The 27,520-nt window shown below is 51.9% G+C and overlaps 1 protein-coding gene across 1 annotated transcript in view; it reads right to left on the reverse strand.

Moving 5' to 3' along the window:
- The window catches only part of LOC104412770 (fer-1-like protein 4), a gene marked incomplete at its 5' end in the record, with an annotated part of 28,852 nt that overhangs the window by 967 nt on the left and 365 nt on the right, over nt 1-27,520 (reverse strand). Inside the window, 38 exon segments of the mRNA XM_010023575.1 lie at nt 984-1,264; nt 1,897-2,138; nt 2,420-2,518; nt 3,398-3,483; nt 4,367-4,545; nt 5,231-5,385; nt 6,112-6,282; nt 6,729-6,856; nt 7,290-7,400; nt 8,051-8,182; nt 8,345-8,451; nt 8,954-9,002; nt 9,289-9,420; nt 9,765-9,853; nt 10,923-11,082; nt 11,370-11,528; nt 11,707-11,823; nt 12,040-12,213; nt 15,513-15,629; nt 16,673-16,760; nt 17,029-17,066; nt 17,069-17,152; nt 17,796-17,916; nt 18,612-18,810; nt 19,543-19,651; nt 20,162-20,526; nt 20,719-20,905; nt 21,524-21,707; nt 21,891-22,050; nt 22,303-22,387; nt 22,502-22,564; nt 22,708-22,839; nt 23,544-23,604; nt 23,871-24,038; nt 24,141-24,182; nt 24,758-24,849; nt 25,202-25,301; nt 26,766-26,854. Coding sequence (XP_010021877.1) covers nt 984-1,264; nt 1,897-2,138; nt 2,420-2,518; nt 3,398-3,483; nt 4,367-4,545; nt 5,231-5,385; nt 6,112-6,282; nt 6,729-6,856; nt 7,290-7,400; nt 8,051-8,182; nt 8,345-8,451; nt 8,954-9,002; nt 9,289-9,420; nt 9,765-9,853; nt 10,923-11,082; nt 11,370-11,528; nt 11,707-11,823; nt 12,040-12,213; nt 15,513-15,629; nt 16,673-16,760; nt 17,029-17,066; nt 17,069-17,152; nt 17,796-17,916; nt 18,612-18,810; nt 19,543-19,651; nt 20,162-20,526; nt 20,719-20,905; nt 21,524-21,707; nt 21,891-22,050; nt 22,303-22,387; nt 22,502-22,564; nt 22,708-22,839; nt 23,544-23,604; nt 23,871-24,038; nt 24,141-24,182; nt 24,758-24,849; nt 25,202-25,301; nt 26,766-26,854 — 5,055 coding nt within the window.

Here is a 27,520-nt window from a genome sequence, read left to right on the forward strand (position 1 = left end):
ACTGCTACCAATAATAATGATAAGAGGAATAACAAGGGAAAAGGACACACCCCCCCCCCACCCGCCGACCGATACCCAGCCCGACCCGAGCAGCGATCTGGGCCTTCCGGGTAACTCCCCCCAGTTTATATACTGGGCATGACGTGCTGTGGTATGGAATACCCCTTTGGCCAGTTTGGGTCAGGTGTCCTGCCTCTGCTTCCTCCTGGCTTCCCCTCCTCTCTGGCAAAGCATGAGACTGAGAAAGTCCTTGGTCAGAGTAAACATTACTGAGCAACAACTAAAAACATCGGTGTTATCAGCATTGTTCCCAGACTGAAAGTCAAAAACACAGCACTGCACCAGCTACTAAGAAGGAGACAAAATGACTGCTGTAGCTGAACCCAGGACACAGAGCCATCACCCTTTCTCTCCAGGCATTAGCTACAGCACCTCTCACTTCACAGCCAGCAGAAACTGTGGCCTGGCCAGAACCAAACTGTTTCACAGCCAAGGCACTGCACTGTAACACGCTCCCCAGACATCAGGGGTTTCTGCAGCCTCCCACAGCGGCACTGAGCAAAATTCACCCTTGGGGACAAACAGGGGTTCACTAGCAGGGCCATCGGCAGCAAGTCTGCCCTGGGACAGTTGGCACCTGCCTGTCTGGGGTAGGCAGAGACCCCAGGACAAGCTTTTGCTGCTGTCCTGTCTGATGGACTTGGAGCCACGTGCCTCTTGCTTTGCTCCCTGCACTGATCACTGCTCTGAGAAGCTCAGAGGAAGACAGGGACAATCCCTACAAGCCACTGCAGGTGGCACTTGTGGGTAGATGAGGGGCTGGATTTGCAGCAGATGGAACAAGTCTCCACTGCTGCACACAGTCCTGCGCAGCACCTTACTCTGTAGGTGATGTGTATGGAGGTTGCAGGAACAAGGTTGCCATGTCAAGGCAGAAGCAGAAGATCAGGTCTCTACTCACCCGTGCCAACACGCTGCCTTACCGTCAGGAGGTACTTGTTCCCACTGGGATCTGTGAACTCCAAGTCCTCTGGTTTGACTGAGCTGCTCCACTTCTTTTTCTTCTTCTTCTGCTTCTTCTCCCTCTCCTCTCTCTCCTCATCCTCTTGATCTTTGAGCTTGACAAAGGGCCACCAGCCCCTCATGCGCTTGTTTCGGAAGATGGAGAAGCGCGGGGTCGCGTTCTCCTTGGCCATCTTGATGGTGCAATGCTCTGAGCTCTTGGCTGCCCGCACCATGTCATGCAGCTTCAGCTCAATGGACCCTGCAGGGAGAGTGAAGAGGAGAGCTCATGGTGAAATCCCCACACACGATGTGGCTTTCTGCCTGAGCCATGCTCCCACCACCACGAGTAGGCCCCAGCTGCTGCAATGATCTAACAGCATCCTGCAGGTGGACAACATGAAGCTCAGCATAAGAAAGGACCAGCCTAAGAGTTAGAGACTAAGACACAGAAGCCACAGGTCTTGTCTCATCTCTGATATGGCCAGTTGGGTTATTTTCCCTCCTTTACCACACCAAAACCTGCTCTCCTCATGTGTCCAAGCTCCTCTTCCCCTCCCTGCAAATGTCAATCAGAAACATAAAATCTGGGAAACTCTTTAAAGGTTTCAAGTCTGTCTCACATCTGGAACAGCCCCAGTTCATCTCGTTGCTTGTCCTGAAAACAAGCACCAAGGCCCTGGGACAAGCGTGCAAGTTCAGTGTGTCCGGATAGGAGAGCTGCATCTCTCCAGGCTCTGCCTGTATCTCATATGTGAAAAACCACCCCAGGTGACTGCTGAGCTTGATCTGATGCTCCTGGTGTCCCTTCTTAGAGAGCTGAGCCCCAGGGAGACACTGTAATACTCCAGCAAGGTGTGGGACAGGTCACCCCTCCAGCAGGTCACACCATACCTAGAAAGTCATTGGCTGAAATCCTGTCGTAATCCCAGACCTGGAGGACCAGAACAGCCGGTTCCCGAAACTCAGATTCCTCTAGAGAGAAGACAGAATCCTTCTTCTTGTAGGTGATCTCCTTCTCAGTCGGGAGATAGTTAAAGCGGAAGATGAACCTCCAGTTGAAATTGCCCTCCCCAGTCAAGGAGTTAAAGTGAACATCTGTCTCCTGCTTGTCGTGGTCGAGACCCTTTATCCAGCTGCAGGAGAAACTCAGTTATCTCTTATCCCTGTCAGCCAGCCCTGAAGGTTGAGCAGAGGATGGAGGGGCTGCAGGAAAGAGTTAAAGAGCCAAACCAGACCAACACCTCTAGGGGTACAGCAGGGGGATGGAATGGGGCACCTCATGGTGAGGATCAGAGGAGGCAGTGAGGGTGTAGAGTAGAGCATGGGGCAGGACAGGACAGGCAGAGAGCAGGACAAGGAGCAGGAGAGGGAGCAGGACAACCAGGCTCTGGCCTCCCTCTGGCTCCCATCAGACCTTTTCACGTAGATGTCGCTGGAAGGCTCTCCCGTTATGGGGTTGACATCATCCAGGATCACATCGTCCGTGTTCCAGATGATCACACGCAGCTCGTAGCTGTGGGAAGGACACAGGGGTGAGTGGGACACATGCTGGGAGGGCAGGTCAAACCCACTTCTAGCATGGTGGTTCCTGCCAGGACTCCTCCAGCCAAACACAGCTCAGCAGGCCACTGCCATGCACAAAGCCCTTCCTGGGGGCTACAACCCACAGGACAAACACCCAGAGTCACAACAGGCAGCTTTTGCTAAGCAAATCCCTGGGGAAAGCCAACCAGCTCCACTGGGCCACAGGAGCACAGAAAGGCTCAGGCAGGAAGGGACCTCTGCAGGCTCTGCTCCAACCCCTCACTCTAACTTCATAGTAAATCCGATTTCTCAGGGCTTTGTCTGCATGAGTTCTGAATATCTCCAAGGATGAATATCCCAGCATCTCCCTGGGTCATTCCATCCCTACCCGAGGATAGCTTCACTCTCAGTAGGAAAATGTTTCCCTATATCGAGTTGGAATTTCCCTTGCTGCAATTTGTGTTCATTATCTCTTGTGCTTTCATGTGCACCCTGAGAGGAATCTGCCCCTCCATCTCAATACGCCCATTAGGTCACTGCAAACAGCAGATCTCCTCCTTCAGCTTCACTTCAACAACCCAAAGGACATCTGTACCACAAGCCAAAACAGAGCCAGATGAGGGGCTCTGACCTGGGTTTCTACCACCTTCATGTTCAGCCTTAGAGAGATTAAACCTGCCCTTCACAAACACTTGTGCAGCTGAAGCTCTGGTGTCCTGAGCTGATACACCCCATGGCTGGAGCTGAAGCAGAGGAGCTGCATTCCAGGCTAGCACAGCCTGGGCAGGACTCTGTGGCACATCCCACCAGGCATGGTGTGGGACAGTGGCCCTCCTGCAGCCCACCAGCCCCATCCCATGGGCACTACCTGACAGGCAGCCGTGGCTTGATATTGACCGGTGGCGGAGCAGGGACATCATTTGGGAACATGTCAATCCACATGTGCAAGGAGCCCTGAGAAGGCAGCAGAGAGACTTCAAGACAGAGCACCTTCCAGCTGGTCTTCATGGAGCTAGAGCTTGGTCCTGCAAGGAAAGCTCTCGCCAGAAAGCCACTGCTTGGCTTTGTCCTTCCCCAGCACTTCAGTGACATTGGACTGGATTTTAGATAGGGAAAAATTCCAAACTACCCAAAATGGCCCATTTTCCACCCCACCCTGCTCCAAGGGAAAACATTTCAGCTGAACTGAGTCCACTCAGACACAAACGTGTCCCTTTATGTTAACATGAAGTAGGTGATGATGTAATGTTTCAGCATTACCAAGTAAACCAAAAACTGATGGATCTGACTCTGCCCACATGTGCTTCCAGTGCTCACCAAAGCCAGAGTGGCTGCAGAGCGCTGCTCCGTTACCAGCCTCTCGTACCTGCGCAGCAGGAGGTGTTCAGTGCAGGCATTGGAATGGTTGAGCTCAGATCCCTGCGCTGCATAAAACTGAGGGTGGATGATTCTCCTCCAGGCAGCAGCCACACTGTGCCCCACGGGGAAGCCAAGAGGGCGGAACAGGGCTCTTACAGGGTAGCAAAGCAGCAGTGACAGAGACAAAGCAGAATTGGTACCACAACACTGATGACAGAGGTCCCTTGAGGAAAGGGTGTTCAGAAGCACCATGAAAGGTCAGAGGAGTGAACCTGAGCAAAGGCCACCCAAGGCCAACAGTCCTCATTTCACAGCAGGGACAGCTTCCACAGACACAGCTCCAGCTGCCCACCCAGGAAGGGGCAACACATGGGATTCAGGCCATGACAAGGAGGAAAACAGGGGCCCAGGGTGGGAACCAGCTGCCCCGAAGGTCCTTCCCAGAGCAATGTCTATGCTGGGCAAGGAAACATCTCACCTGCACAAGTCCAGGGTTCTCAGGGTTGTACAGGGACCGGATCTCCACGTGCTCTGGTACCAGCTTGTATCCGTATCCTGGCATTTCTTCCCAGTGCTGCAGGACGTACAAAGCCTTGTGTTCATCATCCACTGAGCAGTTCTCATCCGCTGCTCCTCTCTTGCTCCTCACAGAGGCCTCTGCAGCAGGACACAGGTAGAAGATGAAGACATCTGGCCAGCAAAAGCCATGTCAGGACAACAGTCACGAGTAAGGGAAGATGTTGGACTGGGTAAACAAGCACCTCCCCAGAAAAACAACATGAGGAGAAGCAGAAGGTGAGGGTGAAGGGGGCAGAAAAGCAGAACCACCAAGTGAGGACAAAATGATCAACCCACCCCTGGGTTTATGAAGAGCATCTGCCCTTTGGAGATAAGACTGAGATCGAAACCATCCCAAGCAGTCCCTGAGCACAGTAGAGGTTCACAGGGCACTGACTGCAGCCACATTTGAACCAGAGCCAGCTCTCAGGGGAGCACCAGGAACACACCTCATTTCTCCCTTTCCAGGTACCCACTGACCTGAGAAAGGGGAAAAAGGGCTTTTGGAGGCCACCAGAATAAGCTACACCATCAACCCCTGTTCATATCACCGCCATGCAAGTGAGTTTACTTTGCTCCATCCACTTTGGGACCTAACAGCCTGGGTCACATCCTCCCCCAGAGCAACACCATCACCCACTGAAACCAGGCTACTGAGCATGAAGGATGCTTCCCATGGTGATCCAGCCAGCCTGGTTGGGTTCCCAGGCCTCTCCCCAGCACATGCACTGCTGAGCACAGGCAGCTGTATAATGGAGCAGCCATTGCCTCGAACTCTCTGTACCTTCAGGAAAAGCTTCTGGAGGGACCTTGAATATCTTCTTGTCCACCTTGACCTCCTCCCATCTGTACTCTGCTGCAGGGAGTGAGTTTTTCTTGCATAAACTATCCAAGATCTGTGTGGGTTTGAAAGCGTCTCGCCACGAGTTGTAGCCATTTCTGCGTGGAAGGAAGAACATTGAGAACATCTTCAGCTTAGACACAACAGGTTCTTATCCTAGGCTGTGCTTTCACTACAGCACAGGCTATGCCACCAGATCCCTGCTCAGATTTCCACTGGGAAAACCACAGGCACACAAAAGCTCTCCTGCCCCAGAACAAGCTGGGCTTGCACCCCATGGAACCATTAGCTTCAGAGCAGCAGCAGGAGCAATTCCAGCTGCAGCTTCTAAATAGGAGAGAGGTTTAAGCAGTGCTGGGAACTCAACTCCACGCCCACAGCTCATTCTCCAGTAGGAGAAGAGAATTTTACAGAAAACTGGCCAAAAGGCACCAGAGAATCCAAAGGAAAGCAGATGTCACGAGTCTTGCTGCTCACAGAATCAGCTGCTGCCAGAGAAACCACTCTACTCACATCAAAATCACACCAGTGTCAAGTGAGGCTTTTCTCACAGGACACCAATACGAAATCATTAAGGTATTTTTTGCTACTATATGCAAAATATGTTAGTCTGCAGTGGGGATTAGAGCTATCACAGGAAGCTGGTAGGAATATAGAGGAGATGGAGTTACCCAGGTAAGTGAATCTGTGGGGCATCTGCTTATAAGGAAACTGCGTGCAAGCTCCATCCTGCAAAACCGGAGGTGTTTTGCTACCCACCCAAACAGTAGGTGAGAAGAACGAGGGCATCTCAAGGCCCTGATGCATCACACACTGGTACCTACATGTCATACTGAGAAGCCACTCCACAGTTGGCCCTGTGCTTGCTGTAGAACCGATTCTCCAGGTCAATCTTGGTCTCCCCAATCAGATCATCAGATCCAACCAAATCATGGTCGAATACTGCCACAGTGAGCTCCGATTCCACGGGAAATGAGACAGTCAGCTCCACCACTCTGCATAGAAGCAGACGGGGAGAGTGCAATTAGCAAAGAGGATGGAAATGAAACACATGCTCTGCTTTGATTATCCTACTCATTTACGAACTGTATTGGACAACCCCCAGACCTCTGATAAAGTTTGGTTCTCCATAATTCAGTGTGTGAATTTCACAGTGCAGCAGTTTTCAGTGCGCACGTTCAAACAAAGGAGTTACTTCTCCAGAATGCCCTTGGATAGAGGTCCTGGAGCTAGGGAAAAAGCTCTCCAACACTCTGTTACTCCCTGGCTTGCTACTTGTCTGTTAAATCAAGCCCTTGAGAGTGCTCCCCTCTTAACCCAACACTTATGGCTCCTCTGTTTCATACTATTCCTGTTTCCAGATTCCAATTTCCAGATTCATCCCAAATTCCAGATTCATACTATTCCTGTTAAACCTGCTAGATGAAAACTTCCTGCATACTCTCCAAACACAGGATTGAGCTGCTTTGGGATGTAGCGCTCCTTTGTGTCCTTCTGCTCCTGCCCCACAGTCACCACCACATAGGGATCTGCCTTGCCATTGGGGTCGGCTGGAGACAGGTTGGTAGCCTGGAATACACAAGAAGAACTGCCTTACACCAACTGCAGAGAACAACCTGCACAAGGAACACTGCAGAGGCCACCCAAGCCCACTGTCAGGGCTCCCCAGCAGTGAAACCAGCACTTGCTCCCATACAGATCCCCAGTCAATGAGCCACCAATGTCTCCAGCAGCTGCCCAACTACTTGCTCATGGCCTCAAGGCAAATTAGAGGAGCCAAGAAAATGCCCATCTGAATGTTAGCACCTGCTGAAGCTGCAAAGCATGGAAGGCTCCCCATGGAAAAGATGCAGCTGACTTGCCCTGGGCTTTCAGAGCCTTCTAGCCAGCATCGAGCTTGTCACAAGTGCCACTGCTCATATTTGCTGAGCAGAGAATGGCAGGAGGTCCCCAGGGAGGGACAGACCTCTGAGCATCACTGCCACCACCGCCAGGTTCTTACCTTAACAATATAAACCCTTACAAGAACCTTGATGGGTCTGTTCCTTGGAACACCCCAAGAGACCCTGGGCTCCGTGCCCGCTTCCTCAGTGGGGTAGACATAGAAGGAGCCCTGCAGGAAAGACACTTCAAGTAACAGCTACATACAAAAGCGAGAATCTTAGACGGGACTGGAGCCACTATGGGAACAGTCCTTTCCAAAGGCACAGTCATGTCCACATGGCCCAGGCAGTCCCTGTTTGCAAGCCAGGCTGGAGGCTCTCGGAGCACTGCCAACGCCAGACCTGAACATCTCCAAGCACTTTGGACTGCCAAAGGCAGGGGGCACCAAAGGTTTTCTAAGGACCTTCTTAAAACAACTTCTGTAGCTGATATTTCAGTCTTCAAGAGCTCCTGGGTGGGAGGATGATGCCTCTTTTAAACAAGTTTTACTAATTTTAAAACCAGGGAAGCTCACTAATTCTTATTTGTACACTGAACATTCCCAGAGGCCCCATAAGAGTCCTTTAGGCTGCATGCTTTCTCCTTGTAAGAGCTAAAAACATCTGTATCAGGTGCATTTATCAACTAACAGAGGACCACAATACACAATTGCTTCAACACTACCAACAGTAAATGGCCATGCCACACCATGGCCACATGGCACCTTGCACACATGTGCACTCTCCAAGGCTTTCCTGGTGTTGGCAGGCTCTGGAACACAGGTTGCCCTAAGGATTTTCTTCCACAGGCAGCACAAATGGCATTCAAATGATACAGTACCTTGTACTTCCCTACAAAATGCTCATCCTCATTTCCATCTTCTTCCTCATTTGCCTTGCCACGATGGAGGGGGAAAATACACAGCCAGTCTTCAAAATGACCAAACTCATTTTCCAGCTCAGAGCTGTAGATCTGGAACAAGTAGAAAGTCATTTTGCGGCTTTTCCTGCCATCTTAAAGGGGAGGAGAGTCAGAAAGACCATCATTTCCCTGCTTCAACCACTTCACCTGGTCCTCACCAGGGAGGTGAGAAGGACACACACAAAGGGCTGGATCTGTCACCCCAATAATCACCTGAAGGGTGGCAATGAGCTTCCTCTTGGGTCGAGCAGGTTCAGCTTCAATCACTGCCTCATCTTCTGCTTCCATGTCAATGGAGGATGCATTTAAATTGCCTCCATCTAGAAATGGCAATAAAGGATTAGGAAATGATGTTTTCTCCCATCATCTCAAATGTCCATCCATGAAATGACCCCAGCAACAGCTTTTGCTTCCACCCAGGGCTGTGGCCTGTGACAGGGTAACTGGAGCTATCACTGTCTGTAACATCCTTACAGCATCTCGTGCTCCTGCATGGCTGGATGGGTGGCACAGATTCTGCTCTACCCTGACAATCCCATGCTCTTGCAGCTGGGTTTTCTGCAGGTTTTTGCTCAGAAAGCTGTTGCTTCAGCACAATTTTCCAACATTATCTGAGGAAATGTTGGTGTTTTCAACTCGAAATAGCATTTGTTAACCATTGCCAATGCTTCCAGTCTCTCTGCTGCCTTTTGTGCTGTTTCTGCTGAATGCTGCAAAACTGTTGTCTGCTCAGACCCCATTCCCACAAAGCCCAGCACCCTCTGGGATGGTTTAAGCCTTGTCTTTCCCCACAGAAGAGCTGGGTATTGCCAGAGAACTCACCTGCATCATTCAGGTCATCGTTCTCAGCATCTTCCTCATCACTGCGTGTCTGAAACACACACAAACAGTCACCCCACATCCCTGACAGCAAAGGCTTCCCACCCAAGCACAGGACGCTGTCAAATCTTTCCTGCCAGCAGAGTCAGTAATATCTAGCCTGAGATCGTTTAATATTAACATCATTGCAGGAGGTTATCCAGTGAGTGCCTTAAGGACATTTTCTTCTCCCCAGATCCTCCTGCTAGCTTTTCTGTTTTTAAGGGTCATGGGCCAAAGAAAGAAATTAGGGCAGACCCATAGCACATCCTGGCAAGACAGCTCTCATGGAACATTACCTGGTTATACAGCTCCTTCAGGGACTCGTAGTATTTGGACCACCAATCCAGCTCTTCCAGCTCTGGTTTTTCCTCTTCATATTCTTCCTCCTTCTTTACAAGCTTATTGATAGGAATTTTTTTCAAAGGAGCCTTAAAAGAACAGAGAAAAGGGTTCAGAGGGAGGAAACCACCACCCAGGACCCCCATGTGCCCTGGGAGCCTCTGCCTCAGCTTCCAGGCAGAGCATAAGATGCATCCTGCAGCTCCAGGTCTGTGCTTTGCTACAGAAGCAAAGGCACAAGGAAACACACCTCTGCTCCCTGTGCCTGAGCCCAGACATGCAGCAGTGTTGATGAACAGGCCGGAGAGAGGAGTGTTTGGGACCAGAGCAAAAACCAGTGATTTAAACCCATCTCTGGACTCTCCTGTTTGTTTCTAAACTTTAGGCTTTGTTTCCAAACTTCAGGTTTTGCTGGGCCCAACACACCACTCACCTTCATAAGACTCAGGGCGTGAGTGCTGGGACCTGGGTCGATATTTACCACAGTATGAGAGGGAAGACGCTGGGATGAGACTTTCCGAGCTGAAATAAAGAGAAAGATTCGTGTTTCCATGTGTTTATTTCTGCCCTCTGCTTCCTACCTTTTGGTCAGTTTTTATTCCATAGGAAAACTCTCCCTGTTCCCCACTATTATGTGATTACTTTTAAAGCTTTTAATAGCAGACCCTGCATAAACATTGGAAACCCAGCTACAGTGCTGAGAGCAGCCACCACCGACACACTTATTGCTGACTACCACGAACATAGATGTACAAGATACACCTTCCCTACTCAGAGATGACCACAGATCAATCAATCTTCTTCCTCCTTGTGCTGTGTTTATTTACACACCTCCAGATCACGAGCTCTGGCTGTTGCTATCACAGAGTTATTTAGTGAATCCGTTGCCCAATGAACAGACCTTGACCCAACGATGTGAGTGAAGCATAAACCTTTCAATCCTTAGTCCTAATGCACCAGCTCCCTAAAGCTTGAAGGAAGTCACTAGAGACAGCTCTGCAGCCCGGCTACACAGAGGGTTGAAAGAGGTGAATACAACAATCCTTCCCAAGCAAAACATCTCTGATTCTAGACACAAACTTTCCACATGAATAAGTTACTGCCCCAGACACGAATAAGTATCTAGCCCCAGCTAAATGTCTGCTGGACTAAGACATCTTCACCAGTCATTTTCCCCTCTCTACTTGCTGCAAATGTAAGGCAAACAGTGCCTGGGAAACAGACCCTGAGGAGACACCACATCCACAGATGAACAGTCCTGGTGCTACAGTGGGGAGGAAAATGTTAAGCTAATCTTGGAGAAAAGTCTGTAAATTGCCCTTTGCCATCCCCAAATTGGGATGCCAGCCCTTACACAGCACTCCATCACTTGGCTGCTGCTGTTTCCCAAACACCAGTCTGGAAACAAGTACTACAGACCAGGATCACAACCTGCCTCCAACCCTAACCTGTCCCACACTGTACTTCTACTAGGCATCTTGTAGCTCTTGGGAGAGGACTTTAGTGCCTGGCTAGGAGGGAAGGGAAGGGCCAGGGGTCTCTGCCACTGGATCATCTGCTGCCTCAATGGGATCCTCACCAAGCAGCTCACCTTTGGGCACATCTTCTGGTTCCTCCTCCAGCTCTCTGGGAGAGAATTTCATCACATCGGACACAACATGGGTACCCACCATCACAGTGCGCCCAAATGCCCGCTTTTCCACCACGAAGATGCTGAGGGGAGGGTGCAGGTAGACCTGCTCTGGGAGCTCCTGCACAAGAACCACACAAAGAACCTGTAAACTGGGGTTTGCAGGTGATACCCACAGCAGCCCTACCACATGTGGGGAGATCTGATGGTGCCTTGCAGCTCTGCCCCAAAATCACAGCCTTGCAGTGACAGGTGACGCTGAGGCTGCTTTGGGTGGGCAGTTTCATAAAGGTTTTGTTGTTCGGCTGAACCATGTGGCCACAGGAGAGCAAAACCCCCGGGGCAGCTCCCCTCCTGTGACCCTGCCCATGCAGACAGGCAGCGCATGGGTGCAAAGCGGCCACTCACCACGTCCATGTATTTGACCAGCTCGGTGAAGTTGGGGTTCTCTTTGTAGGGGATCACCTCTGACTCCACCTTCTTGCCAGCACATTCAATGATCACCTGGGGCTGATCCACCTCAAACAAGTTCACCCGCTTCAGGTCCCGCAGGCCCCAGAAGAGGATCTGAAGCACAAGAAGAGAGGCATGAGGCTACTCTCCAACCCAACCACACAACAACTCTACTGCTGGTGACATGAGACTGTTTCTCCCTCATGTCAAGCACCTCCATTTCTCATCTGCTCAGGCCTCGCAGGCACATGTGAGCTCCAAACGGACTCCAGCCCGCTGGGACGCAGCGCACCTCTATGCGGAACTCCTTCAGCGCCGGGCGGATGCCCTCAGGGATGAGGAACCGTCCATCGTGGGGGTCTCCCAGGTAGTCAGGCTCCTTGGGCTCCACGTCCTCGGGCACTGATGGCTGAACAGGCAGAGCCAGCGGACACCAAGTGATGAAAACCACCTCTGCTTCATGTCATGCCCTGTCTCCCTCCCTCTTTATCTGTGTTCACAGGCTCTGTCCCTGCAGTCTCCCTTCAATTCAAAGCCAGACGTGGCTTTCAACAGGGGATCATCTGGTGGGTCCCACACAACCAGAGAGCAAGCAGCCATGTAGAGGTTCCTGCAAGCCTGTTACCTCCAAATAGCCGCTGTAATCCAGCTCAATGAGCTCAAAGCTGGCAATGAGCTCTCCCGCTGCTTTGGTGCCCTTGTAGAAGTCAAAGAACTGCAGGGCAGGTTTGGTGTATGGCTCATCCACCAGCTTCACCCGCGGGACTGCAAAGGCCTGGCCGAGGAACTCAGGGGACCCCTGCAGGAAAGGAGGAAATGGGCTAAAGCATCCCTGTGTCATCCCACCACTGCAAACACCACCACTAATTCCAGCCAGTCTGGGACAGTACAAGACCACTCTTCCACCCTTGCCATCCTCTGCTTTGATTTCCTCTGCTCCATCCAGAGCCAGGAGCAGAATAGATGTGCCTGCAGCAGGACCTCTCAACTCCCAGTCCATCTCCATGCAGAACTGGGTGAACAGCTTGGCCAGGCACCAGAAGACGTCAAAGCTAGATCAGGGTGCTCAGTGTCCTCCAACCAGAGTGTTAATGTCTCTGAGGACAGAATCCCACAACCCATCTGAGCTCCAGCCCAGTGTTTGAACTCCCTCTGAGTCAATGTTGCTTCTTTATATCAAGTTGCATTTTTCTCTGGTTCCAACTTGTGTCCGTTGCCTGTCACCCTGCCCCTGGGTACCTCTAAAAGAAGTCTCCACCTGGCAGCTGCAGGCAGCACTCAGGCACTGCCTTTGCTTCATCTTCTCCAAGCTGAATATACCCAGGCGTCCACCTCTCATCCTGTCCTGTGCTCCAACCCCAATCTGCTTTCCCTGGCCTGGGAACTACGGCAGGAGGGCAGCATGGCCATACTTACAAAGTTATTGTGGCTGAAAAGGTTGATGATAACAATGGGGGTCTCTGTTTTCAACTCTTCTTTTTTCCCATCTATAATGAGCTGGTCAAACAGAAGTAGCTCATTCCACATGGGGCTCAGTGTCTCCTCCAGCATCTGCAGGCAGAGACAGGAGATCTGGGCATACCACAGCCAGGGGAAAGAAACCACATGCACTTCCTAAAGAGAGTGGACTGATCCCCTCCACCATGAAGCCACACACAGACGGTGCCTTGCAGGAGGGGACATAGATGGTATAAGCATGAAATCAGCACCTTGGAACAACTAGCACAGGCCAATGAACCTTTGAGACCACAACATACATGCTTTGACAATGCTCCCTGAACAGAATCACACCAACCAGCACATCAATACACCTCACACCTGGAGTTACAGGATTTCCTGGGTCACTGCCACAGCGCTGGCCTTCAGCACGTCAGTGAGGACATGGGGGTTTTCTCTTCCCAAGCCCCCAAGAAGGCATAAGCGAAAGCTCAGTGCTCTTACCCTGGTGGTTTGGCAATAAGTTGAAAACACCACTCTTGCAAATGGATCTGAAAGGCCATTGTCATCTGCAGGGAGGATCCCTCGAGCCTGGTACAGATGTGCTCGGAGCTGGAAATAGCTGAAATCTGGTGAGAAAAAGAGAAGGTCCCAGTTCCCCAATTCCAGCCCTGCGTGGGGCCAAAACAACGCATGAAGAAGAGGGTCAGCCAGGCAGGAGTGGGCACATCCTGCAATGAATAAGTACCACTTCTAGGGGCACTCCCTGTGGTTTTCGGAAAGCCAGCACATCTCAAAAGGTTTGGCCAAGCAAGACAAGATCAGGAGACTCCCCAGATGCCCCTGAGAAGCACATAACATGTGAGATGTACAGTGATCTGCTGTGAGCATCTTCTGGGAATGGGGACACCACAAGGACTCAGAGAAAGGGAAAGACCTTGTGCCCATTACTACTTCAAAGCATAATCAGTGCCTACAAACACCCAGCTGCCTGCTGCTCCAGCTGTGAGTGTGTAAACGTGTCCTCACGAGAGCAGACTGGACCTGCCTGTCCCTGTCATGGCTTAGAGATGATGTGGCGCTAACAGATGAAATCCTGCTCCTCGGACACCGACCCTGGGGCAGCACCTCTCACCTGTCTGCTCTTCTGCTCACGGTTAAGCCATGGAAAAGGAGCATCTGCACTCACCATCCCGGCTGAGCCGGCTGGGAGGGCTGTATGCTGAGAGCTGGGCTATCTCCTGTCCGCTCTCAGAGAGGGACTTGAACTCCTCAGGCAGCTCCACCAAACAGTTCTTCGCATATTTGGTTATCCCAAGCCACATGTAGATTTCCAGCTTGGCAAAGATCTCACCAGTGTGTACGCCAGGCACCTGGAAGCACAGGAGGTTTAGCAGCTTTCCCACATCAGCCATACCCCTTTCAGACCAAGGTGATCATCATCAGCCAGGAGACACAGCTCCACATTGACAGTCGTGGAGCAAGAACTGTGTTTCCTTGTGAGCTCCAGGATTTCACAAAGGAGGGCTGGAAGCAAGGAGGGAGAAGCAGCACAAAGCAAGCAAGAGCGCACCGGTTTGGTATAAGCCCTACCTTCATAAAGACAGTCTGGATCTTTGCACAGTCCTTGCCCTTCTCCTCTTCAACTACTGAGTAGAGGATGTTCTGTGCAGGAATTCTTGCATATGCCACACGCTTGCTGTTGCTGAGCATCCAGATGAGTATGTCGGGCAGGGTGCACTGGGGCTACAGGGGGGAAACAGGAATATCACAGCAGAGGAACAGCACATACCTTGTCCTCCCTCCACTGACACAGTAAAAGCAAACATTCCCCCCTTCCTTCTTCTTCCCTCAGCTTTATACATTGAACATGATGCTGTATGGTCTGGGATATGCCTTGGGTCAGTTGGGGTCACTGTCCCAGCTTTGTCCCCTTCCAGCCTCTTGTGCACCCTCACCCCACTTGCTGGTGGGTAAGAAGCAGAAAAGGCCTTGATCTATGTAAGCACTGCTCAGCAATCAGGAAACATTCCCATGTTATCAACACTGCTTCCAGCACAAATCCAAACCATCACCCCCATACCAGCTACTGTGAGGAAAATGAACTCTATTCCAGCCAAAACCAGCAGAGCAGGTTTCTTGGAGGAATCTCTGATCCACCTTGTTTGAAATTGTGAACACCAGCAGGATGCACTGAACCCCACAGCATGGTGAGGAGAAGGACCCCTCATAAGGCTGGAGAAGAGGCATTTTACCCCACACCTTTACACAGGAGCCCAAGTGCTGATGCATGGGAGGAAACCGCATTAGCTGACATCCAGCAACACGGGTGCCCAGCATAAAGCTGCAGTTCAGGCTGAGAGCAGGACTTGCACTAAAGCAAACGCACAGATGGAAGCAATGACTTCTTTTAAACTCTAACCCACGTTCTCTTCCCCATCTCAGTTTCACCTGTACTTGGTACTTGTAGTTGTTCAGTACTCAGGTACCTGAAGCAATTTATTACTGATCTCAACCAAGACCAGCAGCCTCCATACAGGGGCTAAAAGTGGCAAGTGTATGGGCAGGACCGACTCTGCAGAGCCAGCAACATTCCCACTGGATGGCAGGAAGCGCCTTCATCTCCTGCTTGGAAACGGGGTGCCCCGGGGGCAGCTGTACCTCTTTAGCCATGAAGCGCAGCTTTGCCAGGATCCTCCTTGTCTCCTTAAGCTTCTCCTTAACGTTGGCTCGAGTCAGCCGCCGCTTCACACGGAGCCCCTGCTTCGCATACAGGATCTGCACAGAGAGAGCACGGTGTCAGATGCCATGAGCCAGGCGTGCTGATCGCATCCATCCCACCTCATCACACCCTGACCTCCACCATGTCTCATATGTATAAGGAATAAGCGTAAGAAGCTGGTGGTCTAAAGCTCCAGAGAGTACCTGGAGCAGGATTTGCACAAGCAGCAACTTGGAGCCACAGAGGTATGGGAATACAGAGATGTACGAGACTCAAAGATGAGCCTGAGCTTTCATGTCCATTAGATGACAGCGTACACATGCGAGAAGAGACTTTGTGATGAACCGAAACTAACAAATCCAGAAGGAATTCTGGGTGCAAACACAGTGTGGACTGACAAGGCCAGAAAACTCATCTCTTGGGCTGGTTCCATTTTTCAGTCTTAGACTTAGCAGAGTACCTTCTCTGTAACTCATGTGATGATGTATGGGGAAGCAGAGGGAAGGGAGCTGGGACCCAGCCATGCCTACATTTCATTTCCTCGTTGCATTTTGGTCAGCTTTTCAAAGCATTGTGGTCTGATGGGGACTATGACTACAGCTGTGCTGTGATGAAGGGTAGGTAACTGTGCTCCCATTCAGATAGCTGGCCTTGTCCGCAGGATTATGACAACCTAGATGATGCCCACGCTGGGGACAGGCAGATAGGTGGCTGTTGTAGGTTGCCTGGATGGGTACGTGGCCTATGGGCTGAGTTTCCAGGGGCAGTGGGTCTCAGTGAGCTCCTCCAAAATTGTCTGAAGGAACAGCCTGCACCAAAAGGGCACCAGCAGCTTACTGGGCAGCACCATGCATGTGCATCAAGGCACAGCATCTGCATAGAACTGGAGGCAGCCATGGCCAGTCCCTGCCTCCCTTCCCTGTGCTGGAAGCTGTATTGCTTTGAGCAGAAGTGGGAGGTACTGCAGTAAAAGCCTGTGACTGATCCCATGAGTCTTAGCCCCAGGTTTCCCACTTAGCATCAATTCTAGCTGGTGTTCCAGCAGCATCCCCAGAGCAGGGATCATGCAGGTTCCCACCACCCAAGCCCTACCACTTACGATGTTGCGCATCAGGTATTTCGTCCGACATCGATCAAGGTTGTTTGGATGTGCCATTGTTTTCCTCTCTGCACCGAGTGAATACTGTCTGCAATGAGAAAAGCAGCACAGGCTTTGCATGCCCTGCTCCCAGGAAGCAGACCACAGCTCGCACAGCAGGGCCACATGTCTAAAAATCCCTGGCACTAACGCAGACGCATCAGGAACCACCCTCTCTGCAATGTCTTCACTTCTGCAAGCTTTTTATTCAGAAAAGGGGTTTCTCAGGACCCGAGGCTCCCTTTCTGCCCAGGCAGAGTGTGATATGAGCTCCCAACCTAAAGCAAGAAACCTTGGGAAATCAGGGACGTGCTAACCTGCATCCAGCTACAAACTCCTCCAGCACCTCTCGGAACGGCCCTCCAGCACCTCTCGGAACCGCGCTTCTGCTTTAGCCTTTGGCCTTCTCACAAGCTTCTCCACGTCATCCAGCCCCTGCTCCTGTGGGGAAAGCACAACATTGACAGAGCTTGTGCCTGGCTATGGGGTCAGAACAAAGCATTTCAAGGATGCACTTGGCATAAATGGCTTGTGCCCTTCTGTGGGGCTGGGGATTGTGAGACTGCCGCAGGTCATCTCTCTCTGCTGGGGACTCTCTGAAGCCTGGGGATAACCTTAACACTGGTGGTTAAAGCACCGTGTGGCTCAGCCCCTGAGCAGCCACTGAAGCACATGGGAAGCTCTGCTTTCAGATTTCTAAGTCTGAAAGGGAAAGATGAGGCCCTGGGAAGACACTGCACCCCGCTGATGACAGCCCAAGGCTGAGAGTCTGCTTGCGGCAGCATCTGCCCAGCACATGCAGCTCAGCACATGCAGCTCAGCACATGCAGCTCAGCACTGGCATCAGAGGAGATTTTTGTCACAGACATCGTGTCACTCACAACCCCCGAGCCACCACGGCACAGCACGGGCAGAGGCTCTGCACACACATCTAAAGGGAAGGTGGGACTGAGCCCTGCGGGACACGGGCTCGCACGGAATGGGGGGTGAGGATGTTTGAGGCAAACGTCTCACAGAGTAACTGGATGTGCTGCAAGGAAAGCAGACCAGGAAAAGGGTGCCACAGCCACCCTGGACACACTACCAGGCGCTCTGCCAGCTTGACAATCCGGTTGGAAATGCAGAGTCTCCAGGTATGATCCTCCCAGTAGCTCCACACGTACACACAGGGTTTCTCATGCGTCAGGGGCAGGCAGCTGTATGACCTGAGGGCAGCAGGCACAGGGGGTTATGCTGCTGTCACACACCATGTCACAACACAGGGAGCAGCGTCTGGGCTCTGTCTTCCCATAGAGAACTGGCTCTCTGGGCCCTGCACCATGGACATGGATGCAAACTGCTGGATCTGCCCTCTGTCTCCCAAACTACTGCACAGTTTCTAGCAGACAGCAGCATGTGCCCCAGTGGAATGAAGCTGATGGGAGCATGGGATGCTGCAGAGACTTCTTGCTGCTATGGGATTGAATAGTAGCAGGCACAGTGCTCATGGACATTGCCAGGCCTGTGGGACAAACCAGGCAGCATTCACAGAGCAAGCGTATCAGAAAACTTGTGTATGCGTCTTGCCTGCCCAGCACAGGATAGCATGTGCCAGAGCACTCCTCTCCTTCCTCCTCACTGGAATCAAGCCCTTAAGATGCCGCTTCTCAACCAGAAAAGGGGCTGCTGTTATTGATGGGTCACAGTTTCCCTGGGACAATGTCCTTGGCCACCTGAGTGCATCAAGCAGACACTGTAGGGCCTGTAGGGCTAATGGGCAATGGCAAGGTGAGGGTTTGCAAAGAGGAGAAACACCTGCACAGCACCGGCACTGCTGAGCAGACCTCTCCACATCTGGAATAACCAACCTGAGAAGCTGAGGCAGGACCAGGGAAGGTGGGAAAGAAGAACAAAGACTCACCTATCATACTCCATGGGCTCTGGTCTCTGGCTTTTTGTCACTGACTTGTTCAGTACCGCTGAAGGTGGAGCCAGGACTTCAACATCCAGCTCACCATCTGAACCAGAGTCCAGCAAAGGCTGCTTGTCTTCTTTCACTTCTCCCTTTTCCACTTTTCTCCATGCTTTGGTCACAACCTCCTCAGCTTTGCCATAGTTTCCTTGAAGTTAAGCATTAAACAGATAAGTGGGATCACTGTTAAATGAGTTTGCTATCTCACAAAATCAGAGTGTGACAGTCCTGTCAGGAGAAGCACATGGCCATGCACTGCTCTTGGAAATAGCAATTCAGCAGCACCCAACCACCAGAGCATCACACAGATAACCAGGAGGTCTGAGAGGGAGCTGGGTAATTGTAAGGAAGTTCTTGTGTATGCTGTCAAGTTCCACCAGCTCCTCCAGATGCTAACTGCCATCTATACCCCTACACTAGGGTCAGCAGCAGTCACTCAGGAAGACCTCTCAGCATCAAGCATCTCCATCCATCCCGCTTAGTAGGTGAGGGCTGGGACCCGCTCTCCTACTACTGATTCCCCATCACCCACTGTCACAGCCCCTCACCACCACATGGCCAACCCCAGAATCCCAGTTCTCCTCCTCTGCTTCCCTCTCTTGCTCCCAAACCCTTCTCCCTCTTCTTGCCCTCACTTCCCAGGAGAGCTTTAACTGTTCTCCACAAACAGGCAGTTCACACAAATACTGCAAATCTCCAATCCCATAGGAGAGCATCCAGACTTTTAAGATAATTAAGGCACTCCCTGACTTCATCTTCCATCCTTCTCGAGTTCGTGTTTCAGGGGCATGAGCTGTGCAAGGGCTGGCACCTCAGGACTGCAGTGGTGACTTGGGCTGTTCCCATAGTTTCTGGACACAGGGTCCTGGGGAATACCCACCTATAGAGACTTCAAAACTGACAGGCTTCGAGCTGAGAGAGGAGTCCATCATAGTGGCTTCAAAGAAGGCAGCAAAGAGAAGGAATTCCTCCTTCCTCCCCAACGCGTTCTGAGCAAGGAGACAGAAATCAGCCTGAGAGCCTTGTGTGCCAAAACGCTGCCTCTCAGCAGAAACTGGGAGAGCTCCAGCGCCTGCCAGGCTTCCCCACAGATACCAGTGGGATGCTGCCAAGGTCACCACCGCTGGGCATAGTGGAAGTTTCCTTGGGAATCCCTAGAGATTGGTGCAGAGCCATGCCTTTCGCTGACGCTTGTGCGAAGCCACCAAGCAGATCTGTAGGCTAAGGGATGGCTTCAACACAGCTGTATCCCGCCTGCCTTTCCCAGGCCAAGGGGAGACCCAGGGCCAGCTCCCTGGCTCCAGGGGACAAAAAGCACATGCTTAAAGGTAGCTGTGTCCTGGGAACAACACCCATGTGAGAGCCCTTCTATGGGATGCTCCAGCCTTACTGTGAGAGGCAGTTTTGAGGCTGAGAGAGCCCTGGATGGTCCAGCAATGGGCAGGCTCCAGCACTCCTGCACCAGCAAGTGATCCCACTGCCAGCAGAGAAGGACTCACCTCGGGGAGTGGATGAAGCTCTTCCACCTCCACAGTGACCTCCTCAGGCTGCTCGACCTCATGAGAGCCCCCAGGCTCCTCCTCTCCCTGCAGCTGCATCAGTTCTTTGGCTTTCTCCTTGGATTTCTTACTTTTCTTCTTCAGCTTCAGCTTGCTCAGGGCACCTTTCATCTTGTCCCCAGGCTTCCTCTCTGCCACGCTGGGGCTGCTGAAGATCTCCACTGTGATGGCCATGAGAACGCGCCCGCGGTAGAAGATCCCCTCGCCCATGCCCTCGTTGAGGTCCTTGTGGATGTCCCGCAGAGCAGAGTTCTGGGGGGAGCCGTACAGGTTCACCCAGGCTGGGCCAAATGTGGGGTTAAAGCCTGCAGCAACAGGGACAGGGGCTAATTACACCACAGGGTGATGATGCACAGAGACCTTCCTCTGAGAAGACAGCCCAGGCCACAGGGATGTGAGTGTGCTTCAGCCTCTCCTGCATCCCACCTCCAGGAGACCACCGTGGCTGAGCAGAGGGTGATGGCATGGGGCTGCCCAGCATGGCCTCAAAGCCTCACCATTCCTGCCAGGGTCAGAGATCTGCTGCAGGTCAATGTAGTGTGTGGCAATGGCCACATCACCAACGTTGGCATCATCCAGCACCTGGACTTTTATCTTCCTGGCCAGAGGTGGGAACATCTCAATGAAGCTGATCTGCTCATTCCATTCAGGCTCAGTGGTGTTGGTCTCCACCGATGTTTCCCCCTGGGAGGAGAAGGTGTGAAAGCTGCACAGCCCCAGCCAGCAGCAGAGCAAGAGGAGCCTCAGAGTCTCTTTGGGAATGGCACGTCCTGTCCTGCCTGCAGACAATGCTGGTAAGACTCTGGACGTGGCGGTGGCTCTTGCTCTCTGTACTTCATCAAGGGCAGCTGTCCCAAAGCCCTGGACTGATTCTCATCTTAAGAGATATCTCAGGACCATAAACCCTGGCCTTGGGTGCAAGAAAAGGACCATTAGCTCAGTAAACTCTCCCAAGGGTGTCAGGCTGAGTCTATTTTGCCACAGGGGACTTCTGCTCCGGGATTTATTTGACCTTACGTTTAGGGGTATGAAATCTCTGCCTGCTCTGCACTGGCTGTGCTCAGGGCTGGGGCTGTCCCCCTCTACAGAGACATAAGTCCCATAAGAACCTCCTCATCCAGACACTGCACATCCATAACCACATGGCTCAGGCCACTGCCAAACACAGCAAGACTTGAGCTCTCCCAGCCATCTCCAGTGGGATTGCTGTGTCCCATGGATGCTCCTGGCAGAATCAGCCCAACACATGGTGCTTCACAGCCAAGGGAGGATCAGCCCCCCGCAGCCCCCTGGCAGACTCACCTGCTGCCCACAGAACAAGACCTGCACATATGGGTCGATAAAGACTCTTTTCTCCCCTATGATCTTGGAGAAACCACCCATGATGCCCGCACTCATGCTGGGCAGGCCCTCAGCACGGTACAGCTTGATGCAGACCCTAGCCCAGGGTCTCTCTGCAGGGACTCTCTTAGGCAGCAGCAGGTTCCTGAAAGACAAATTCATGTGCTGTCTCTTCCCTGGAGCCCAGGAAACACAATGCTGGGAAATGCCCTGACTGGCAGGAGGTTTGGATCCTGCTCCACCACAAGTCTCTTCCCCTGGGTCTTTCCCCATCAAAAGAGGGAAAAATGGGGCAAAACATGACCATGCAAGACCACGCTGCACCTACCTCTCAATGTCCTCATCCCGGCTGCTGGAGGAGGTGGGAAGGGAGCCCACAGCATCCCCGCGTGCGGTGACAGAGATGTTGCATTTCACAAAGCCTTTCACGCCTGCCCGGGTGTCCGTGGGGTCACTGATAACCGCCCACTTCTGGAAAAACCTGTGGTCTGGGAGGGAAGGGCAGAAGATCCCTGTGGAGAGCCCAGGCTGCTATTTCACATCCCAAATACAGCTGCACAAATATTGCCCTGACTCTGCCTCTGAAGGTGCAGGAGGTATCATCAGCCTCAGACAGGCGTGAGGAGAAGCAAGGGCTGCTCTTCATATGAACTAAGTGCTTTACACACAGGGCCCTCGCCAGACCCAGCAGAGCGTGAAAGAACCACCAGTGTCAGATGGTTCAGTGTAGTCTGCCATACCTGGCTGGCTGTACACCGTCACGACATCCATCTTGAATGTTCCTATGCACGTTCCCAGGAATGGAATTGTCTTGGAATGAAAAACCTGCAGACAGCACAAACCCTCCTGAGCACCTTGCCCATCATTCCCAGCATCTACGTGCAGAAGCGTTGGGCTGTACCAGTTACAGATGAAGGATGAAGAGGAGGAGATCCTTACCGAGATCTCTATGAGTCTGTGGAACAAAATGTCTTTTGGCTCATGGAATTCAAACAAAAAATACTGGAAGAGAAGAGCAAGACACCTGAGTCCAAGCTCCCAACATGGCCCCACAAGTGCCGCTACCTGAGAGCAGCTGCATCCCAAGCATCCCCTGCAGGGACTTGGGACACCAGCAGGGCAAGGACAGAGCCTCTATCACATACTTCATTGTAGAAGGGGCAGTTTGTTGACTTCTGTGTCGCCGTGTGCCTCTTCTCCTCTCCAACCTTGACTACCACAAAGGGGTTAATGTTCACCCCCACCAGCTTCTGGGCTTCAATGATATTTATCCCAACCTGAGAAAATGTGGGAGAAAACCTTCAGATGAAGGTTGTCCTCATTTCCAGCTCCATCTTGAGCTTGTTTCAGCAATACCAGCACACAAATGTGCAGGGCAGTGCAATACATTGAATCCTACTGAGCTGGAACCATCGGAAAGACTGGAAGGTGGCTGTCTCATTTGCTGCAGCTGGTTACAATTCTAAGATAGGGGAGAACTGTTCTCACATTTGCTCTCAGTACAAGCAATTAGACAGTTGTTAAGGTGAAGAATAATAGCTTCAAGAAAAGCAAGGTAGGAAATCCCACCCCCACAAAAGGTTCCTGCTTGGTCAGTAGAACCCAGCTCTGGAAAGCAGGAGACCCAAACGTGAATCCATGCTTACTTAGAACCAGGGGAGGATTTAAAGCCATCTGTCATGAGGTAAAAGATGGTACTGAACTCCATTTCCAAACTTCACAGTGGGGTCAAATAAACCTGATGTCAGAGCATCTGCCAGAACCACAACTTTATACCAGCCTCCAGGACCTCCCTGCAGCATCCCTCCACCCCAGCCATGGCCCACATGTCCCTGGGGAAGCTGGGAGGCACCAGCCCTGCCTGGATGCTCTCCAAAGCTCTGCTCAGACAGTATTTAGCAGTGGCACATGTGGCCATCAAACCAATTCCCTTCTCCTGTACATCCATAGATACAGGGACGTGCACCCAATGCTGCGATACCTGGAAGCTCTGCGGGGTTGGGGTGGCAAAGAGGTCCCGTGCGGAGCAAAGTCTGGAGCGGCTGGACAGAAGAACAACCCAGGTGAGTGGGTCTCTTCATCTACATGGATCTGAGCAAGCCCCCACTGAGAGAAGCAACAGAAACTCTGGCAAATAATAGCCCCTCACCCTGGGAACAAGCAAACCCCCAACAATCCCTGTTTGGCACCACTGGTGATCGAAGATTTCTGACCTTTTGCAGAAGCAGAATGCCAAGAGATGCAGGATTCCCCCAGGAGCTGGCACTTCCCACCCCAGGGGCAAGAGAGCAGAGCACGCTGCGGATACCTCCTCACAGGGCTGAAGACAATGCCCGAGACCTCCATCTCAGATGCATCGTAGAAATCTTCTTCCTCCTCTTCCTCTTCCTCATCTGTGTCCAGGCCCTTCGCCAGCTTCCTGCCCAGTGCAGCAGCTCTCCTGTCCAGTTCACTGCCTCTCGGCCCCTCGGCTGCCCTGCAAACCCCATCCACATCACACACCACATCAGCAGCCCTGACAAGGGGTCGTGGCATTTCCCTGCCCCGGAGGGTGAGCTGATACACTGGGGCTACTTACTCCAGCTCCTCAAATCCAGGATTGCGGATGATTAACTCTGAGCTGGAAGAAAAAGAGGTGCTTTGATGAAAAAACAAGTGTGTTGTGGCTGTTCATGGATGCATTTAATAACAGTGCCACAGCCGTGCTCCTGCTTCTGCTTGGGACAAGGACAAGAGCATCTTCCCAAGCGATGCTTCTCCAGTGTCTACCCACTGTGACTGCTGCTTCGCCTCTGGCACTCCAGAAGTGACACTCCTCAGACCTCGCTGCTGCCTGTCACCCTGTCCACCAAGACACCTGCATCTCCCCTGGCTTTGGGTGCCACCAGGGTTGATACAGTCCAAAGCCACAATCTGCACCTTTGCAACCACAGAGTCTTGCTTCCATCAGCCAGGAAGGCTGCAGAAACACTCCTGAGTCCAGAGGGACTCCCGGGGTGCAGTGGGTTGTCGCAGTCACTTGTGAAGACAAGGTATTTTCTTCCCAAGACCCCTACTCACTTACTGCAGAGCAAAGATGCATTAACCTGGCCAAGGTGGAGAGTAAATGAGGCTGGATTGCATCCCAAAGGCTGCCATGGGCAAAGGCAGCTGTACAAGCTGCCTGGATATTTGTTCCTCCTAGGATTTCTGTACCTGTCTTTCATCTGATAGACAAAGTCCTCTTCAACCCAGGTCCCAGCTGAGCCATCTGGAGGCTGGTAGCGCAAATCCAACTCAATGTAGATCTACAACCACAAAATACATCTGCCACAAAACAACTGATCCAGCCACCTCAGCAGATGAAACACAGCCTCCTACATCCATCACCCAGACCTGGGGAGATTTTACTAAGCCTCCCTCTGTTGATTCAGGCCCTTGCAGGTCTCCAAGCCCCCCAGCTCACCCCATGCACTTCAAGATGCTCCTGGAACCACTTGATGGGTATCAAGCAGCTGCATCTCTGTACAGAGAGGGTACAAATGCCGCAGCACTCCCCGGCTCAAAGCAGCACCTTGGACTCCCCCTTCAGCCCCAAAACTACCTGGGAAGCACCACATCAGGTTTCCTTCAAAGCCTTCCCTACTGCTGAGGACTTACACCAGTGACTCTGTGGTTCCTGTCAACAAGGGCCTCCCGGAGGATCAGCCTCCCAGATGTCATCAGGTGCTGAAGGCTGAGGACAAGGGTACCAAGAAGCCTGGAACAAAGTCAGAGGCTGCAGCAATGATGTTCACAGCATCAGTGCACACATCCCATGGGAAGGGAGGAGCAGGATCTCCGCTCTCCTGCTCACAGCCCCTCCGAGCTGCAGTGAAGGCACAGAAATGCTACAAGTTTTCCATAGGAAGCCAAAATAACCGAGTCCCACTGACCATGCAAAGGTTGTGCCTCCACCCCAGCACGCCCAGGAAGCTGCTTGCAACCGAGCTGCCATCAATAGTTAAAGGCTTGTGCAGCTCCAGCCCCACTGAGGGTGAGGGAGCTCTCCCCTTCCACAGAGCTAGCTTTTACAGTGTGCTTGGGCACCCAGCAGGGCTGGTGTGACTTCCCAGGAAAACAGGGAAGCAGAAGCTCCACAGAAGGAAATAAAGAAATAGGACACAAAGCCATGGCCACAGGGATGCCTGCAGCAAGTCAGGCCAGAATTTATCTACTCCAAAGGAGCTTCCCCCTGGCAAGGGTCATGTCACTCCCTGCAAGTGCCAGTAACACACATGGGATCACGTTGTATAAGCATGATCCCAGTGGGCTGATCAACTGCTTTTAAACTCTAATATCTGTCACCTGCCATTACTCTGCTCCCCAGCAGCACAACTAAATCATTCTTATTTACCCCCCTTATTTAACTTAATACATACAGCACTGCTGGCACACCAGAACAACCAGCTCCATCCCTCTTCTAGAACATCTGTCCTGCGTGGACAGATGCTGTCAGTGGCAGACCACTCATCTCCCACGGGACTTCCTCAGTCAGTATAATCAGGTCCCAGTGATTTGTTACTGTTTGCTTTATCTATTTGTCCTAGAGCAGTTTCTATTGACATTTCAGTCAGAGATAATTCCCCTGATCCAGCTCCCATCCAGTAAACAGTGACACAGAATTCAGCCACATTTTCTGCTCTGGCTTTATCTTTAAGCATCTCGCGTGTGCTGTGTTCATTTGTTTCCTCCACACCCTCTGGCAGGTTTGTGATGGCTTTGGAAAGGTTTGTATTATTATTAGCAGCCTCGAAAAAGCTGTTCCTGTTGGATTGTCTTCATTTCTTGCATTTTGCTTATCAGCCCTGACACCTTTCCCTGCATACTCATGTTTCACGTGTCCCAGAAGGACGTACCTCTGCTCTCTTGCTTGTTCCGCCGCCCTGCTGCAAGTCCTGCCCTTGTAGTTCTTTTTAGGGTCCTATTTTACCTTTGTCTGATCTGGATCCTTAGGTAGTCTCTGTTACCGCTGGCACAACCAAATCATTCTTATTTACTCCCCTTATTTAACTTAATATATACAGCACTGCTGGCACACCAGAACAACCAGCTTCATCCCTCTTGTAGACCTTGCATCCTGTTCATTTTCTTTCCATTAGATTTCCAGTATTTTCCATTCCCAGTAGATAATGTTTCTTCTCCATGATCGTTGGCTGGTTACCCCAACAACCAAAGGACCTACCTGTTACTGAAAACCTTGCTGCAGTTGTAAACCTCAATGGACAGTGTTTCTCCCATGATGAGCTTCCCATAGTGAGGCCAGCGAAAGAGCTACAAACAAACAGAGCACGAAGAAGTGACAGCTCATTCCCAGGCACACTTTCCCATGTTTAGTAGCTGTCTGGGCTCCTCTGCAAGGTGATCGAGGCCGAAGAGCACCACAAAAAGTGGGGAGTCTCTTTCCTGCTGGTCAGGGCAGATCCTGCAGCTAGGATGGAGGAATGGTGGAGAGGGGAGTGAGAGTCCCTCCAGCAGCACAGAGCTGCAGGTCAGGTGCTTAAGGAAGCCAGAGCATCATTACCATGGGAAGAAGAAGGTGCTTGTGCTGGCAGGTTGTGTGGCCAGATGGGGCATGGGAAGGTGCAGAGGCAGGCGCAGAGATCACCCAGGGCAAGGAGCAGGCTGGGGCACGTTGAAAAGCTGTGCCCCAAGGCTGCGATTCACCTGACACCCAAATCAGATGGATGCCTTGTGGCTGCCAATAGAGAAAGGTCCATCCTGCCCCCAGAGTTCTTCTACTCCTTTCTCCAGGCCAGCCTGGCCTTGAACACTGCCAGGGATGGGGCAGCCACAGGTTTTCTGGGCACCCTGTGCCAGCACCTCACCACCCTCACAGAAGGGAAAGAACATGTTCCTAATATCTCATCTAAATCTCCCCTCTATCAGCTCAAAGCCATTCCCTGTATTCATTAGAATTCATCTCCATTATGGCTCAAC

Source organism: Nestor notabilis, unplaced genomic scaffold (assembly GCF_000696875.1).
Source record: "Nestor notabilis isolate BGI_N333 unplaced genomic scaffold, ASM69687v1 scaffold8061, whole genome shotgun sequence".
NCBI classification, from domain to species: domain Eukaryota; kingdom Metazoa; phylum Chordata; class Aves; order Psittaciformes; family Psittacidae; genus Nestor; species Nestor notabilis.